We start from the raw sequence: 18,597 nt of genomic DNA, 5'->3' as shown, positions 1-18,597 counted from the left end.
TTTGCTTTAAAAGAAAAGAAGTGTTAGGCTGGATTCACTAGGGTCTCTAGGTCCTAGGAATTAGTCTGACTGAAATTATTGGAAATCAAGCACCAAAAGACTGGTGTGAATCTGGATCTTCCCCTTCTGTTTGGGAAGTCCCATGGTCCTCGTTCCTACACTCTGTCAGGTGAGGTGGGCCTGGTTTGAGAAACAGCCTTTCCCATGTGGTGCAGCTGTGATGGGAGATAAGCTGCATCCCTACAGCACTCTGCTAACACAGCCCTCGCACAGCTAGATTTTCAACAGATTTCACTTGGGTCAGTGTCTCTTCCTTGGAGGGATGGAGGAAGGACAGTCCTGCTAGTCAGGGGCCAGGGCAGAGCATCTGATGATCCGAGCAGACTGGAGTTAATTCTGGGCTCCTGCGTCACAGCTGTTGTACTTCTGTTAAGCTACTCTTCTGATGGGGAGTACACATACCTGGAATGTTCCCCCTTGAGCTAGTTAAATATGAAATATACTGCCTCCTCTGAAGAGGTTCCCGAGCTGAGCTACAAGCTATTTCCCTGCCTGATGTGTTCTGGAGAGGTGTCTTGTCCTGTTCTTAAACTCTTTCCTGGGCATCCATCTACTGTTGCCTTCTGAAAGACACAGACCAGGCACATCTTTCTGTTGTTCTTTTGATCCAGTCCAGCTTTTGTTAATGGAGGGACTGGGATGATGAGCTGCTCTGTGACTAGTTCCCCTGCCTTCGGCAGAAAACTGGGAAGTCATATCTGTTGCCATTAGTCCAGCAGGTGCTCTGTGGGGGGAGCAGTGCAACTGAAGCCCTTGTGACTGTGGCTATACCTCTTGCCTGAACAATGGCATGTAGTGGAAAATATTCATATATTGCATTCTGCCAGTATCTGAGGTCATAATATGACATTCTACTTTCTGGGTCAGTAGTTGATAAATGGTTCTCCTTGCCACAGAATTCAAAAGATAGAAAGAAGGCAGAACTGAAGGATGTACAGGACAGTTAGTTCAGAAAGCTGTCTTTTTTCATTTAAAAGCAAAGACCAGGGCAGACAGTAACCTGAGAGAATTGGCTTTTGCTCTAGGCTACTGTTCAGAGCTACTGAGTATGTTAAGTGTGAGAGATAAAGTCTTATATTTTTGTCCTCTCTGCATCCCTCTTCTCCCTCAGCCAAAGTCCTGTTTTGACATTTGCTGCATTTCCAGGTCAGTAGCAGAAAGTACAAAGTGTTAAGAGTTCAGGTCTCAAAATGCTTTCTTCATCACAGACCATAAGGGAGGATGCTGGATGGCTTCTCTTCAGTCTTTGGCCTTAGTGAGGCTGTTGCTGTTTTTTTGGTTTTGTTGTTTTTTTTTTATTTTGGCATCCATATTTATCTATAATATATTGGGAAAAGTTTCCCCCCCCCGCCTTCTAAATATTTAAACACTACTTGAATTACTTGAGGTGCGAGTTATGCTTCTCTTACAGGAACAGTTAAAGATTTTTCTTTTATCACCCCTACACAATCCAGCACCATGTATAAACAGAGGCAGCTTTGAACAAGCAAGTCTCTGTGTAGGGTAAACTGCCTGTGAGGCATTGTCATATGCATGCGTTGGTATTGTGCCTGGTACGCAAAACAGCAGGGGAGGTGCCATGCAGCCCGACCTCAGACACGTATCAACTAACATGATCTGTTTAGCTTATCCAGCAGAGAGATGATCTGATAACAGGTGTAAGCTTCTCTTCTATGGGGAAGGCACTTCTGAGCTTAGCTCTTCAGGTAGGCAGACAATGACAAGCTGGAAGGCAGAAATCAGGCTGGAGGTGCAGATTTTTAAAGTAGAAATGAGGTGTCTGTCTCCAACATTCAAGATACTTCACTGTGGTAGCAAGTTGACATAGTGCATTAGAACCTCAATCACACACAGCATCTAAATCATGTCTTTTTAGAAAGGACTTAGTTTCGGCACGTTGCAGACTAGGGATTTAATGCAGAAGTGAGTCAACAGAGGCTCTAATACTCTTCTGACAGTATCAAAATGATTGCTCTAGTCATCTTTAGCTTAAAGCTCATTCCTTTCCCAAATTACTTCTGTAAAAATGAAGTGGGCGAGACAGGAGGAAGCTGATGTGCATGTGGTAGAGCTAGCAGTTTGCACGTCAAGTTTCCCCACCCTTGGCTAAACTTTCTGTTGACTGTGATCCTCAAAGAACTAGCAGCATCTGTAAATACAGTTCTCCTCAGTAGCCAGAAACGTTCCCTTTGCCACCCCTCTAGAGACACTATACTCAAGCCTCTGGTGAAAATCTGATTAAAGCCAGGGCATGCCAAAGCTAGCATTGTGGGTTTTGTTCTTTGTTGCTCCTCACTGTATGCTCTACGTGTCTTTGCTTGCTTCCAGGAATTGGGCTGGCCTTGGCTGCAGCAGTGAAGGGTTACCGCTGTATCATTGTGATGCCAGAGAAAATGAGTATGGAGAAGGTCAGAGCTGCTTTTTTTTTTTTTCCTCAAGAATTAAAAAAGAAGCGTGTTTGCACTTGCAGAGTTCCTGGTGCAAATGAGTGCTATGGCTTTAGCAACGAAGGTGTAGGCTCTTGGCCTCCAAGTCATTGGCCAAGCAGAACTCTGCTGAGGGCCTATTGCCAGTGCCCAGAGAAATCCAGGCTGGCTAGCCATGGACAGAAATGTGTTTAAGACCTGTCCCCACAGCATTGTCACTTGGAAAACTGTCATATCTATTTTAAATACACACGTCAAGGGAATTTGAGATTTACCTAGCACGTTGAAGTAACTACCTGCCCCTGGGTTAGCTGTCTCTCACTGAGCAAAGGAGGACAAAGTAAGGCAATGATGAAGCTTTGAATATTCTTCTGTTCTGCACCGGGCTGAGCAAGGCCATGAGGGAGCCTGCTGAGCTCCTCAGGTTACACTGCGGGGTACTGGCAAGCATCTGAGTTGTGTCATCACAGCAACAAAGGGGAAGGAAAAGCCACTGGGTAATGTCCACTTACCTTCACTGTGGAAAGCACAAAACATCCAGCTCTAGAGCAAGCCTTGTCCTGTGTTCTTCTAGGGTGGTGCTGCACCTGCAGCCAAAAGAAGAGAAGAGATCCCCTGTGTTTCACGGTTGAGGCAGCAAATTGCTGTCAGCAAAAACGCTTACCTTGGTTCAAATACTTCCAACGTTCCAGCTGAAAGGAGCGGCACAAATGAGAACAATGTCCCCTGAAGGCCTATACCCATTACTTGCTCTTACCTGCTGCGGAGGGAGAGGTACCACATGGCCATTTCCATGTGCTATGCAGCACCAAAGGCTTCCCCTCTGAAGGCAGGCCTTGCCTTAGCTCAGTGTCATAAACCTTCTGCCCTCATAGCAGTTGAGTGGTGCATAGGGCCCTGGAGGATCTCCTTTGCTGCCTGTGTCCAAAAGAGGAGGTAAATATACATAATTTGCACTTAAACAAATAAAATACCGGGCTATAGCGCTGTTGGAGTGCAGGGCATATGTGACAGGCATGAAAGGAGATGGTGTTTTGCCTGAATGAGGCTTCTCAATGTGTAGTCCCTACAGGCCTGAAGGCCTAGAATAGAAACAGGAATTTGACATCTAGCTCCCAAGTAGAGCTTAATTGAGATCAAATGACATTAAGGATTTGAACCCATGGCTCGGTGATGTGAGGCTGGGATTTAGGAGAACGGCTAAGGAGGCTATTGCAGACCAGGTAAAAGGAAAGATATTTTCTTTCCTCTGCATCCCAATGAAGTCTCTGCTGTGAGAGTGTTTTGGGGTTTTGTGACCTTTGTATGTTACAGGTGGATGTCCTGAGAGCTCTGGGTGCTGAGATTGTGAGGACCCCAACTACTGCCAGATTTGATTCTCCTGAATCTCACGTGGGAGTAGCATGGAGACTGAAAAACGAAATCCCCAATGCACATATACTAGACCAGGTAAGAGCCAAGGCATCAGAGGTGCAGGCGTAGTGTGGGAGGAGGTATTGCGCCTTGTTCCTTAGTTGTCCTTGGTTGAATGTTCAAGAGCCTAGGTGTGTCTCTGGAGGAAAAGATGTCCCAGGCCTGGAGCTGTAGTTGAGCCATCACCATGCTGTAGGGTAGCAAGCTTATATAGTCACTAGAGGGCAGCAACGAGCCTATGTTTGCAGAAACTGCATGGGTGGCTTTTTCTACTGAATTGGCAGTCCTGTGTGGAAGAATGGGTACAAGAGTCATGTTCCTAAAAGAAACTGTCCCACAGACAGGACTGATCGTGGCATTGGAGGGTGCTGGCACCTTAGAACTAATCTTAAATTAGGTCACTTAGGAAGGCTGTATCTCCCCTTGGGCATTCTGCCTAGGTCCAGATAATTGATAAGGAAACAGTGTGTAAAGAGTATATGTAGCTGTCGTGGGGCTTGGAGAATGTTTGTCATGTTCTTGAAATGCCTCACGATGTGAATTTTGTCTTTCTGGTCTACTTAATGGCCATTCTGTCTTGCAATATAGTACCGTAATGCCAGCAACCCCCTGACGCACTATGACAGCACAGCTGAAGAAATCCTGCAGCAATGCGAAGGTATGTTTGCTCTGCTGCTAACCTTCCCTTCAGTGAGTCCCTAGTATTCTCCTATTGTTAGGTACTTGGAGAATGAGACCTGAGGTGGTTGAGAAGTGCATGGATTTTGATACAGCAAATCCTGTAGATATGCTGTGTGTCGTCAGAGTTTCTATTCACTACTTCAGTAGTTGTAGTAATGAATATTTTTTTTTTCCATTAAAGAGGTATGCTTTGGTTTTTAGACTCCTCTGCTTGTGATCAGGTGGAGAAAGCAGTGATGCTTAAGTTATCTTTAAAAGAAAAAAAAAAAAGACATAGCTAGAGTGGCATGAAAGAACAGGGTCATTTTTCTCTGATCGCAGATAGAGAAATAGGTTTTTTACATTCTCAGACCAAATATTCCATTACACTTGAAGCTTCTTCATTTAGGAGTCCTCAGGAGTACAAAGTGCTCTGTGTTGCACTTGTCACCAGTAAAACCTTTTTACTCTGCAGGGGTTGCTTCAATGTTAACTCTAGGTAGCTGAATTGGAGTACCAGAAGTGATTGAGCTGTGGCAGCAGAGAGCTTTAGCCGGGCTAACTCACCCAGCTGAGGAATTCATTTGAGAGTTGTTGGAGGCATTCAATGTGATGCTGCAGCCTACCATGTAGGCGTTTGCCATATGTGGTAGAAGGATGTCATATAGGAGGCTACTGACCTGCCTTATAAAATAGTACAGTTTCTCATGGGACCCTCTAATAAGAAAATCAGCTATTAAATTCCTTCTCATTAAGGCGCGGACCGTGTGAAAAGTTCTTCTCCTTCCCCTCAAAAGTAACTCTAGCTGTTCACAGGATTTGGCTTGCCTTTGTGGCAAACTTTCTTTTAAGTTTGAACTAAAAAGACTATACTTTAACAAACTGCCATCCCACAAACTGAGAGTCTAGATGAGTTCTAGCTTTAGGCTTCTTGTTTGTATTTACTTTTCCTCATAGGCCAGACACTGCTTGGTTATTACTGAGCTTATACTCCTGCTTGGCAGGGTGTTATTATTTTGACTGGTAAGGATTTGTTTTTGTGTGTGAATTGGTGTGTGTATTTTTTATTAACAAAACTATCATGTGGATGCACCATGGAAACTGTAGGGCATTACAGAAGAATGAACTATCATACCTGCACTCACTCTGAGTGCTCATGACCAAAACAGTATTTTTCACATGAAAATGAGAGAGTAGTTGTGTTAACAGTTCTCTCAGTGGGTACCTATCCCCATGCTCTTGGCACTCATTCAGTAAATTAACTAATATAATGGGCTGCTCATTCTAAGTTAAAGAATGAATTATCTACATCAGCAAATACAGTAACAGGAAAATGACAGACGTCAGCTGCATGGGCCACCTCCGGCTCTATCCAAGTACCACAAATTGGTGCCTTGCCAGGCTACTGGATGGACATTTCAAAACTACTGTTGAAGTAAATGGGGATTGAGCAAGGTGGTCTCAGGGTAGGTCTCATAACACAGCTCTTGGGAAGCAAAGAGCTTTATCTTGCCCATTTTTGTTAAAGAAAGTCCATACCTAGGTTTAAATGGGGTTTTAATCCATCATTCTGGGAGGGATTTCACAACTACCTTCTATCCCTCACCTTTAAACAGGAAAAATAGACATGCTGGTGGCTACAGCTGGCACAGGAGGTACTATCACTGGCATCTCCAGAAAGCTAAAGGAGAAGTGTCCAGGTTGCAAAGTAAGTGGCAAGCCTAAAGCATTTCTCTTTAGCGGGATGAACCTCAAATGCTCTACTTGGCACGTCCCATTCCTTGCAAGTCTGCCCTGGGTCTCTACGGGAAGCACTTGGATGTTCTCACTTACAAGGTAGTTCTAGGCAGCAAAGAAAGGTTTTCAGACTGTCTGAAATCATCATGCTCTGGTCTCACTGGTGATCAGAGTTCAGGTTTGGCTCAGCAGATGAAAACTGGCCCTCAGATCCCTTCTTGGGGTATCTGAGAAACTTCCTTCTCTGGTGTGTACTGCAGCCTTCTGTTTCCTCTCTGACTGTGCCTTCACTAACTTGTCTGGAGCTGCTGAGTTTTTACCAAGTGAAATTTTCTCTGCACACACCAACCTGTGTGTCTACCTGTGTGCTGTGTTGGATTTCCTCACAGAAGTTGGTATTGTGTTTCAATCATGAATAATTTCCTACATAGGCAGGGAGTGGTAAACAAAATAAAACTTACCTGCTTACACTTGGCACAAAATGTATTGACTGTAATGATGCCTGACATGTGAATGAGGACAATTTTGTCTCGGGGAAACCCTGTCTTCTGTTTAAACCAAGCAAGACCCATGTAGAACAAGTGGTGTCCCTCATTTAGTGTCCACAGGCTGAGGAGACAGGATGGCTTGCCAGAAGGGGCCGGAAGCAGCACAGCATTTTGCTCACAGGGGAGGCGAACGTTGCCAGGAGGAAATGAATAGGAAACTAAGTTGCTGTTAGCTTGGCTGTGTGTGCAGCCAGTGTGACACCAACAGCTGTAATGAGGCCAGCGCTCATGAGTAAATAGCTGTGTTCTCAAAAGCAGCGTGTCATGGTAGCCAAAGTGGAAACTGCTTCTCCAGATTATAGGTGTTGATCCTGAAGGCTCCATCCTTGCTACACCAGAAGAACTGAACAAGACTGACAAGACAATGTATGAAGTGGAAGGAATCGGATATGATTTTGTCCCCACAGTGTTGGATAGATCTGTAAGTCATGCGTCTTGGTTTACTGCCCTTTGCCCTCTATTGGGATACAGAAGTGAGGTGAAAGGTGGAGGAAAAACTTGGGGAAGTATTTCTTTGAGCTGAAAGGGGAGGGCTAGCAGACAGAACTATTCTTGTTCTTTCCATCAGCAAAAGCAGTCCTTGGAAAACTTCTGCGCTGCCCGCATTTGTTTTACAACACTAGGTGGAAATGCTGTGAGCAGATAACATTTTCCTAGAACACAGTACTTTCCCCCTTCCCCCCGCCCCCCAAAACAACCCAATGAATCAAAAAAAAAAAAACAACACACAACCCCAACAAAGCACCCCAACCCCTCCTGGCCAAAAGTGGCATGACTATGTCCTGAGCAGAGCCTATGTCCCTGGGAGGCCCTCCAAGAGGGAAGGAAACTGTTTGATGCTCTCTGTAGCTGTCTCACAACAGCCTGTTCTCACAGCGTGGTTTCAATAAGGAGTCTCTTGTGATAATGTGATTGTCTTACCTTTGCAAAAAAAAAAAAACCCCACTTGGCATTTGGAGGATGGAAACCCTGGCACATGGCTCAGTAGGGCAGCTGCTACCTCAAAGAGCATGGGTTGAATTCACACTAGTTGTGTAGTTTCCCTAGCCCTCCTCATTTAAATAGACCCTTGTTTCTATCTTCCTGCCCCTTCCCAGGCAGTGGACCAGTGGTACAAGAGCAATGATGAGGAGTCATTTGCTTTTGCACGCATGTTGATCCGAGAGGAAGGACTGCTGTGTGGTAAGAGCAGATGCGAATCCTTTGGGTTTCTCTGAATAATATGTGGGAGGCTGAAGCCTTGTGCAGGTCAGGGAGACCTCCTTCCACTTCAGAAGCTGTCTTCCTCACCCTGGGGTCCTCTACTGTCTCTCCTCCTCTCTTCCATTCTTTCTCATTTCACTTACGGTTTGACAGTTTTGCCTCTGATCTGCATTTTGGCAGGTGGCAGCTCAGGCAGCGCCATGTCTGTAGCTGTGAAGGCAGCCAAAGAGCTGAAGGAGGGTCAGCGCTGTGTTGTTATCCTCCCTGACTCTATCAGGAACTACATGTAAGAACCTGCTTGCTTTCTCTCTGGGAGAAGGGTGAGGCAGTCCCTAAGACCTCCTTACAGCAGTGGCGAGTTGAATACATATTTCTTATAGCACCCAGTTACCAAAGCAAGGAATGTGCTTGGAGCATAACTTCTGAGGTATCTAGAAAGGGTCTGACATGGAGTAGAAAGGAGCTTAGCCCTCTGAAAGCTGAGCTCCTCCTTGTGTCTGACTTCAATATATAACCATCACAGGTGAGCATCTTTCACAGGAAAAGACTTGCTTTCACTGTTTTATTTACTGGGGACCACTGGTATTATCCAATTCCTGGAAAGGGTCCCTGTAAGGCTGTCCGCTCTCTCTGCCTGTGTCCACAGCAGAACACTGCACTACGTAGCAGCAGCCAGTGTCGGGGTGAGTTTACAGGTGGAAGTGTGAGGGCTTTGAGCTGTGCTGAGAAGAAGTTTCTCTTCTACCATATTGAAACATATCCCAAAACATGATGTTTTTAGCTGTGTTTCGTGGCTTCTGTTGCATCCAACACAATACTAGATGACTAGAAACTGCAGAGAGACCTTGCCCGAGTACAGGTTGGCACTTCTCCATTCCAGGCTGTGTCTCAATCATGTTGCAAGGGACTGATGCAGTTGAAACTTTTTCCTATGGGATTCCTTTTTCTGCTTATGAGTATTTCTTCTCAATGTCCCTGGCTGGTAGGCTTGGATGACAAATGGCAGTATATTTTCAATTACGCTTTAGTTGTTAGTGGTAGTAAGCTGTAAAAAGTTGTCTCTGTGTGCTATTAGGTTTGCTGTCAGATGTTCAGCCTGCTAGTGAGCTTTTCACTTCCTAATGCTTTCTAGGTCCAAGTTCTTGAGCGACAAATGGATGATTCAGAAAGGGTTCATGAAAGAAGAAGACCTTGTCAAAAAACCTTGGTAAGCATGTCAGATCCATTTGGATTTTCATGAGTCTATTCAGTTGACTTTATGGCAGTTGCTAATTTAAAGCTCATTTCAATTTACACTACTTCCTTTGATTTAGCTAATCTTTCATGCTATTGTGTTGATGTATCATTGCAGCTATTAATCAAGTCTGCTTAAATTAGTTGATTTCCTTTTTTGAGTTGCATGGCAGCAGAAGAAAACTTGGTACTTACTGATTTTTTTTTTTTTAATGAAAAGAGTTGCATCTGAAATGAAAAAGTAGTATATAGAGAACCCTTCCGAGATCAGAGTTCTTGAGTGCAAAGCACTGCAAGTCTGCACAGGTGGAGGGGGATCTTCCCTAAATGACTACCTATAGTGACTGTACATATGGCTACCTCTTTGAGTAGGAGCACAAAACTTTCTTTGTAAGATAGAAATAATGAAACTAGGGAGATTAGTACTCTCCACTAACTATCTGCAATCCTAGAAAGTAGATGAAATGAGGAAAAGAGTTTCAGTCTTAAAGCGTTCTCACACTTCAACGACTTTCTGATATTGGAGAGAAAACTTGAAAGCCTTGAAGCTTTACTGGCTCTGGCTGAATCCTGACTCTTCCTTGCAGCTTTTTATCATTCCTGTAGCGTTGAAGGCCACTGTACATGAACAACTGGTTCTTTCTCTCCGTAAGACTTGCATGGGTTTGGTTTTTATTTCATACCCAGGTGGTGGAACATCAGTGTTCAGGAATTAAGACTCTCTGCTCCCCTGACTGTGCTTCCAACTGTTACCTGTGCAAATACTGTTGAAATTCTCCGGGAGAAGGGATTCGACCAGGTACCAGTTGTTGATGAAGCTGGGTATGTCCACATATATCACTATTCATCCATATGTATCGCTTCCCTCACCAGGTCCTAAGGAATGTCTTTAAATGTTTACTAGAAGTATAATATCCTCTCACTCATCTTTCTTCAGTTATAGTAACACAGTTCAGAAATGTTACCTTAAACACACCAATGCTGGGCTTAATATGTTGTCATGCCAGCACTGTCCTGCCCTTCACATAACAAGCTTCTAATGATTATTATAATATACTTACTCAGTGTGTCTCTGCAGGATAATTTCATTGTTTTTTATAATAGCTGTTTAACTTAACAAAGCAAAAATTCATATTTAAAACAAACAACCCCAAACCTACCCATCTCCACCACAGCTTTCACCCAGTTTCTTCAGAACGCTGCAGTATAGTGCAATGTTGTAGTGACCCCTATAAACCAGGGTGTCCCCAGCAAGCTGGTATGCCATATTACCCTGTAGGTCTCCTGTAGGACAGGCTGAATAATGAGGACTTGCTCAGTTACTCTTCAGTTAGCAGGTCCTTGCAACATCCTTGCAGGGAGAAGGGGAATGAGCAAAATTGAGGTGAGCATGTCTCTGGCGCTGTCACACCTTTCAAAAGGACAGATGAGAGCATAAAACAATGAAGCAGTGCTTTTCAAAAGCGCTCTCAGATTGCAAGAAGCTCTCCAGTTGCAAGGACTAGTGATACAAAGAGCCTGACGCTCAGAAGGGCCAGGCACCCACAGCACCTGCTGACTCCTGTGTGAGTCTCCAGAACTTCTGAGAACTGGACTCCATCTCCTGCAGAGGCACAGAATCCAAGTATACCATCAATAATACTGCTTTATACCATGAAGCAGTTGAACTGACTTCTCCAGGCTGGCTGAGAGGTGGATGCTTTTATCTACAGGAACACCTGAGGCTTTTGTGTTGTTTAGCCCTATCTTCTCTCTCTCCTTCCCCAGGGTAATTTTGGGCATGGTTACCCTGGGTAACATGCTTTCTTCACTACTTGCTGGAAAAGTTCAGCCTTCTGATGAAGTCAGCAAAGTAATCTACAAGCAATTTAAACAGGTAAGCGGGTATATTCTACAAGTCCTAGTTCTCTGGTTTAAAGTACTACTGTAGGTGTCCTAACAGTACAGTGGCATCAGGTTGGGTAAGGTTTACCTGGGCCCATACAGAGCAGCTGTTACTGAGCACAGATGTGCTCTAAACTCTGTCCTAGGTCACCTGATAGCTCCCAGGTTTGTGTTGTGCCTCTATATTGTGCTGTTTCATTACTTCAGCAGGCTTTCTTTTAGCATGGTTGTCCTTTCCTCCTTCCGCAAAAACCCCGGCACAAATCTGGGCAATGTAACTATCCAGAGGAAGAAATGAGAAGGTGTTGAAACAGCTCTTCTAAATAATTTCTGTATTGGCTAAAACCAAGCAACTGTTTGCCTTTTATATTAGATATCTTGCTGAAACAGAGGGATGGCTGCTGAAAACTGGTGTTGTCAAGATATGTGAATTTTGATGTTAACCACTTTCACTGTCCATCCAATGTGGTGTGCCAAGATACCACAACTTCCTAGCTGTATGGGTGCTCTTCTAAAATATATAAGTATTTTTGCTGTTGCTTTGCTTCTCTTGCAGGAAAAGGATTTTGTTTTTAACATGGATTGCTTGACCTAGTTTTCACCAGGCTTCTAGTTTCAGCACTGTCTCATAGTAGATGAGGTGCTGTATTCTGGAAGTATAGGTAATGCTTCCATTCAGTCTACAAACTACCAAGTCCCCGAGGTTGAGAAAGGATGCTAGTTCTTTATGGACAAATGTAAATATATTTTTTCCTTCCCAGACAGATAATCAAGCATCAGGTGGAAATGTGGTGCGTAACAAAACTGCTTAGTTCATGTTCTCCCTCACTTAGACACCTTAAGAGTTTCTGGGGCTGGTGGTGTGCGATTATTTCTGTAGCTGCGCTGGTGTTAGCTGTAGTAGCCAACTCTCTGCGCTTCTGAGGTTGTGGCTTTTTCCATGGGCAGCTTGAAGTTTCTCATGCTTCTTCAGTAAAGAACAGCTTAACAGTTTCATTTCTCTTTAGTCCTGACTCTTTTCTTGGTGGAGGATGGAAGGGGAGTGACACAAAAGTGGTGGTATTGCTAACATGCTAACTAAAAGAATCATTCATTGGTTATTTTCCACTTGAATTGATGATTTAATGGAGAAACATGGTTAAATGCACATAACCTCAGAAGTATTGTGGATTTTGCTTTTCTTACCACTTGTTTACTGGTGAAATTGGGTAGACACATTATTTTGTGGTGATCTCTTAGAATTGAAAAGTAATGATTACAGCTTTTTTTAAAGTCTCCAGTAGGATAGTACTCTAGGGCTTTGAAACACTAGTCAAAGGATAATTTGCCAATCCAAACAAGTGGTGTGTGTTAGTGGAGAGGAGGGCTTTTCTTGCGGAGTCAGATATTAGTTCCAGTGGTTTGGGGTCTCTTTACCCCTTCTTCCCCAAAGGATCTTTGCATCAACTACTAATGTCTGTTAGGTGTGGTGCAGACATAGCCTTAGCAGACTTCTTGTCTGCCTTTACCAGAAAATAGGGCTGGGGCATGGTCTCTGAGACTTTCTTGTTACTGTACCTAGTGTTTAATTGTTAGCCTGTTCCCTGGTGTGGTTTTGGTTAGTGTCCTAAACCATTTAGCACTCTGCTAAACAACACAAGGCCTGGTGTCCCCAGCATACCCAGTGGACCACAGCCTACTTCTGGGGAAGGAGAGAATTTAGTTGTAGGGCCATGAGCAGTGCCATGTCACCTGCCCTTAGAGCCAAACAAGCAGTCCCAGTCATGTGTAGTGTAGTAGCATGTGCATAGGCTAATTGCCTTAAAGACTTAGGCTTAAAAAAAACCAAAACTAAATGTGGGAAAACTCATGGGCAAAATTTTTAAGGAGATTGAATGAGCGGTAGTGAGGCAGGTGAAAACTCCGTGGGAGTTCTGTTAAATTTCCATTAAATGTTTCAAACCATGTTTGTGTCTTCATAGTTGTCCCAGTGCTGCCTATGGGCTGCTTGTCCTGGTTATCTTTAGCCTACCCAGTTCCTGAAAACAGGTCTAATGATTATACACAACCAGGTGGCAAGGGGTTCTACCCCTTCAGTGAGCTTTGAACTTAGGTTCAAAAGTTAGGCTTTGCACGTACATTTGCACAAAACTGCTTGTCAGTGGTGGTGACTGATAGTTGACTCGATGTGGCAGTAGGTCCAGATTTCCCCCACCCCTTGCCTGGCCCACAAGCTTAAGGATTGGTGCTTCAGTAGGCACTATAGCCTGCTGGTCCCTTAACACAGGCTACTGGGAATCCTTTTGATCTCTTCTAACTCACAGTATGGAGATGAAAGCTCTGTGTTCCAGTGCAGCCCAAGTGTTCATGCTGTGGTATTTATTCCTCAGTCACAAGCTGAGCTCACTGCAGGATAAAGGCTTTTTTAATCTGCAGTGCAAGATTTTTCTTTGCTGGAAATTCCTTTAATCCCCTTTAATGAAAGTGTGTCAGATGGTGGGTGCTGCTGTTACCTGGGGAGAGTCACCTGAGCAATAGACCTGTTGCTGCTGCTTAATATGTTAAAGCATGTAGGAAGAACAGTTTTTATACATTCTTTCAAGTGGTTCCAGCAGGTGATTAGCTAAGTGTTTTGGAAGGATCTATATTCCTTCTGCAGAGTCAACACAGGGTGCTTTCTGGTTTAGTCTTAGCAAAGTTGAACTTCACTAAAAATGAATTCTTAATTCTAAGTTCCTTGATTTGCACCTGAATACAGTGATAGCTGAGCAATCTTCACCCTTGGTTTTGTTTTTGGCTTGTTTGGGCTTTTCTCTTCCCCTGCTGCCTTTGCAGATCATATTCACTTCCACAATGATTTGCAGCCTGATTCATTCACTTTTCCCCAGTCTTGCTAGAGTAAAATCACCAAGTAAATTAGTTTTATGGTAAATTCTTTTGTTACACACATGGAATACTTGACCTTCTTCCATCATTAACATTTTTCAGATATTCAGCGTGTTCAGTACATTCATTATGTTTACAGAATCGGAATGAATAACTTCATGTAGTGCTTCTTTTTTTTTTTTTGTTCTGTTTTCTTGGAAATTAGAAACAAAGAAAACTGATCTTTTAAGTTGTCCTTGATTTGTTAGTGTTTTACAATACTTCAGATGGGAGCATTATATAAATGCTGATGTATTGTTTTTAATACTGCACGAAGTATATGGGGATTATCGACCACTAAACGTATAAAGGACTGTTTTATTTAAGTTTTGTAACTCTTTCCTCAGATTAACCTGAAAGACAACTTGGGGAAACTCTCTCATATCCTGGAAATAGACCACTTTGCTCTAGTGGTTCATGAACAAGTTCAGTGTGAGTATGATGTACTGCGCCTTGTAAGAGGTAATCTTTGAGTGGTAACAAGAAGTAAGTACAAGTGTGAGTGTGTAAACAAGTTCTGAAGAAGCCAAATCCTCTTTCTGTGTATGTAACTATGTGCTACTAACAGTTAGTAAGACACTAGTGCTGTAATTCTTGTGGAGTAAATGTTAAATCCATTAATAACCTCACACACTGTAATGTACCTCCTTTTGGAGCAAGTTACTGCTCAGAACTGAATGCCTGAGTCTAGTCCACTGTGTAGTGGCTTTGTTAGTAGCAGTAAGCCAATGAATAAGCTCCTGCAGTACAACTGATCTTTGCTTCTTCCTACTCCTGTCATACAACTTCCAGCAGTTCCATCACAGTGAGCGTCCCAGGTTAGCTACACTTCAATTTTTTGCTTTTCTAAAGCAAAACCTTTATTACATCTTCATAAAGTTTAATAAGATGTCAACACTGACATCAGCATCTCAAGACAGCTTAATATTTCTTTTTCCTGTTTATTCCATTTAAGCTAACTTACTCCCCTTCACTTGATGTTTTTCCTCCTCTGCTTGTCTTCATCCTTCTCAAAACTCTTTACACTGCCTTCATTATGAACTGGAAATGACTAAATAATTTTTCAAAGCTAAGGTATATCACTGTTTTATATGTGAATAATATTTTTTCCTGTTTTATCTTCCTTCCAAGGCAACTTGCAAAATCACAAACACTGAGAAACTAGACTAAAAACAATATTAAGACTCACCAGATAAATTTTTCTGACAGCTATCTCAGTTATAACTGTAAATGAAGAATAGTCATCAAATTTGGGTTTGTTCCTGATAATCTCCATAAGGGTGTGCTCTTGAGTCTGTGCTGACTAACTATTTATAAACCTAGAATCTCACTGGAAGCTTGCAATGGAACAAGACTGAGTAAATGAAAAGTCCAGGACAATCCAGCTGGCTGAACAAACTGAGTATATATGTAGGCTAAACATCTCAATACAGCCAGACTTTAGGAACAGGAAACTTAGACCATAGATAAAGGGCCAGAGGTCACTTGGCCACTTGGTTCCCAGGTCAAAGGCTTATGCTCACAATGAAAAATTGCTCTCTATGCAGCAATGATTAGATGGTTAAGTTTTTTGGATAGAAATGTGAAAATGTTGTATTGTGATTTTTTTTTTATACTAATTCTGTATTTGACAGCGGTGTAGGAAGATGATAGTGTCGCATGTCCTCCTCTAGTGGCCCCTGGTTCAAACAGGGTAATATCAGTTTGCAGCTGTTTCAAGTAGAGCCACAGAAATTAATGTATGAGGGGAAAATAGGCTTTGTAACAGAGGATTTGGTTTGAATTTTCATGTCAAGAAAAATAAATCTGATGGACCCTTATTATTCCTTCCATAATCTTTCAGTTTCTATATCCCTTTTGTTGAGGAGCCTTTCTGAAATGAAAATCCTTGCCACTTCTTGCGTGACTGTTGGTCAAGATGCCGTTTGGGTTCCCCTCAATGTACAGGGGCATCAGTGATAACCAACTCCACCAACAGGCCTGACACATGGAGCTGGGATGGCTTGGCACCTGCCTTTACAAACAGTGCCATTACAACCGAGTGGGATGGTGTGGTTTTGTGCCTCCTAATGCCAGAATCCTCTCTTTGTTTCTGTGTAGATCACACTGACGGTTCCTCCAGTAAGCGGCAAATGGTGTTTGGCATCGTTACAGCCATTGACCTGCTTAACTTTGTGACTGCACGAGAACGGGAAAGAAAGTGCAACTGAAGTCGAGTAGCAATGTGGAGCCTCTTCAACAATATTTTGCAATCTCCAGCAAAGAATCAGGTTTATTTCTTAGGTAGAATGGTCTGTCCTTTGGGTGTGGTTTTTTTTTTTTAAATTCTGAAAATAAGCAGTTAGCTATCCTGGTGCCAGCTATACAGCCAGTGCATTTTGCTGTATTGCACAGCTTCTGGAGACTTGTTTCTTAATCAGGTTACACAATATTTCTTATCAAGACAATTTATTTTTTTACCTATATGTATGTAAAAACGTTACCTAAATTAACTGGTATGTTCCTTACTTGTTATGTCTAAAGTCTGGCTTTCCAAAACATTGTTTCATAAAATGTGTTGAAATAAAGAGTTACTGAAGCAGAGGCCCAAGAGAGCTCTGGAAAGCTTTGGATTTTTTTTTTGTGCAAGGGTGTTAAGTTGGATAATACCTGTGTGGAGACAAAAGTGGGACGGGGGCGTGGAGAGAAGAAAGGGGAGGTTCCCTTTTGGTGACATCAGTGTAAAACAGGAGGAAATGGTGAGGGCTGCATTTGAGGCGTGTTTCAACCAGCTGCTCTGAGGAAAAACTGACTTGAGTGGAAGCCTGACAGTGAAGTGACAAACAGAAACTAGTGACTTTATTCTACCTGGTGCACCAGCTTTCACTGCGAAGACAGGCCTTTCTTTTTTTCCAATTGTATCCTGATAAGTAAGCACAAGTGAAAAGATTAAAAGGGAAGATCAAGATTCTTGCCTGAAAGTTTCTGAAAATCACGGTTTCATCTAGTACCTTCGCCTTACCTCCCCACCCTCTTATTTATCTTAAAGTACTTCTTTTTATGCCTGTTTTAGAAGAGCCAAAGGTAATCTGGCAAGAGCTGTAAACTCTTTAAGTCCTGTTCAAGTGCTCCTACACTGTAGCACCTTATTCCAGGAGAAAAACCCTACCACTAAACGAATTCACCGTAGCCAAGCTTGGAAGTAACTGGCAAACATGATGTGGACTGGTACTGTCAAGAGTACACAAGAGTAACGTGCAGTAGGTGTGTGCAGCTACAACTTTTCACCACTTCTGTAACTCTGGATTCTTCAGTAATGTTTGACTTGCGTCGCCGTGGCACAGTTTGGCGCTAGCAGCCCTGTCCATACATTGCTGTGCTCTGGCTACCGACTGCTGTTAGTGGTAATGATGAGTGGAATCACCCTGTGGTTACAGGAGAAAAGTAGCTGTTCTTCTTCATAAAGACTGCTCTAATCATCTTCTGACCGGCCTTTTGCCAAGAATAATTTGTCCCTGCCAAGGGGGTTGGACTAGACAACCTTTAAAGGTCCCTTCCAACCCAAATTATTCTACGATTCTATAATATAGTTTTTGATCAGCAAGAGTGACACTTTTCTTAGCTTGTCTCTTTCCACTGAAGCAGAAAAATACTATTTAGGCTGGGGCTATTGCTGGTAGGATAGCAAAGTTTGGTTGTTTTTTTGTTTGTTTTTTTAAAAAAAAAAAAACAAACCAACCAAAAACCCTGAAAGGAGTTGTGAGTCAGCTAAGAGAAAACAAAGGGGTTATTTAAAAATCACAATTACTACCTCCTGTATATAGATTTCTTTCTACCTTGCTGGCCTCCCTGTGGCAATGGAATTTGCTGTACATTTTGGAAGCGTGTGCTCAGAGGAGAGAGGTGGTGGAAGCTGCCCTGTCCCACATCAGTGCTGAGCAAGGACCATCACGCAGAACCTTTGCAGTTGTGCCTTGGGTCATGCGGGCCTGGAGGAGGGAGCTCAAAGCCAAAGAAGAGCCAGCAGCAATAGTGTCTGCCTGCCAGCAGTGTGACAGCCTGGTTTGTTTTCTAGCTGCTTCTCTCTCACCTTAAATTTGTGAATGTTAGAAACTTTGTTGTAATAATAAAAAGCCTCAGACTGATTTCTGATAACTCTTTAATGCCATGCTGGTGAATGCTAAGTTTATTCTGCCCTTGTTCAGTTTATTTCCTTAGACGTTGGCTGTCCCTTCAGATTAGGGCTATTACTGAAGTAATGTGACCCATACTTACCTTAAACTATGGTTTAACCATTAAATTCGTATACTTCTTCAAGATTTAAGACAACTTTTCCCAAGGCTCTGGAATAAGCTACTATAAAGTCTAAAAATGTGCAACTTCAATAATAATTGGTTCTAAAGGATGGTTGATTATAGAAATTTTTTTTTTTTTTTTACCCTTACACTGTGCAGTGATTCCCTTCTCACTGTTCCCCCTCACTGTAGTAGCAACCCCAGCTTGGGTGCTTTGACTAGTGGAAAGCTGAACTAGTGCAAGTATCAGACGTG

At 42.9% G+C, this 18,597-nt stretch overlaps 1 protein-coding gene across 6 annotated transcripts in view; it reads left to right on the top strand.

Annotated features, from left to right (window-relative positions):
- Nucleotides 1-16,660, top strand: part of LOC142092843 (cystathionine beta-synthase-like protein) — a 33,589-nt gene extending 16,929 nt beyond the window's left edge. For 4 of the 6 annotated variants that reach the window (XM_075173379.1, XM_075173408.1, XM_075173389.1 and 1 more), the window contains 12 exons: nucleotides 2,389-2,468; nucleotides 3,801-3,935; nucleotides 4,488-4,557; nucleotides 6,176-6,267; nucleotides 7,140-7,265; nucleotides 7,942-8,026; nucleotides 8,228-8,333; nucleotides 9,180-9,254; nucleotides 9,968-10,102; nucleotides 11,048-11,156; nucleotides 14,416-14,530; nucleotides 16,169-16,660. In XM_075173379.1, the coding sequence (XP_075029480.1) occupies nucleotides 2,389-2,468; nucleotides 3,801-3,935; nucleotides 4,488-4,557; nucleotides 6,176-6,267; nucleotides 7,140-7,265; nucleotides 7,942-8,026; nucleotides 8,228-8,333; nucleotides 9,180-9,254; nucleotides 9,968-10,102; nucleotides 11,048-11,156; nucleotides 14,416-14,530; nucleotides 16,169-16,278 (1,238 nt within the window). In that variant the 3' untranslated portion in view covers nucleotides 16,279-16,660. The remainder of the gene's footprint in view (nucleotides 1-2,388; nucleotides 2,469-3,800; nucleotides 3,936-4,487; nucleotides 4,558-6,175; nucleotides 6,268-7,139; nucleotides 7,266-7,941; nucleotides 8,027-8,227; nucleotides 8,334-9,179; nucleotides 9,255-9,967; nucleotides 10,103-11,047; nucleotides 11,157-14,415; nucleotides 14,531-16,168) is intronic. The other 2 variants (XM_075173420.1, XM_075173431.1) reach the window with 1 other exon arrangement.
- Nucleotides 16,661-18,597: the final 1,937 nt, after the last annotated feature.

Source organism: Calonectris borealis, chromosome 1 (assembly GCF_964195595.1).
Source record: "Calonectris borealis chromosome 1, bCalBor7.hap1.2, whole genome shotgun sequence".
Classification (NCBI taxonomy): domain Eukaryota; kingdom Metazoa; phylum Chordata; class Aves; order Procellariiformes; family Procellariidae; genus Calonectris; species Calonectris borealis.
Note: the sequence above shows the minus strand (reverse complement) of the source record. Positions and strands in the feature narration are given on the sequence as shown.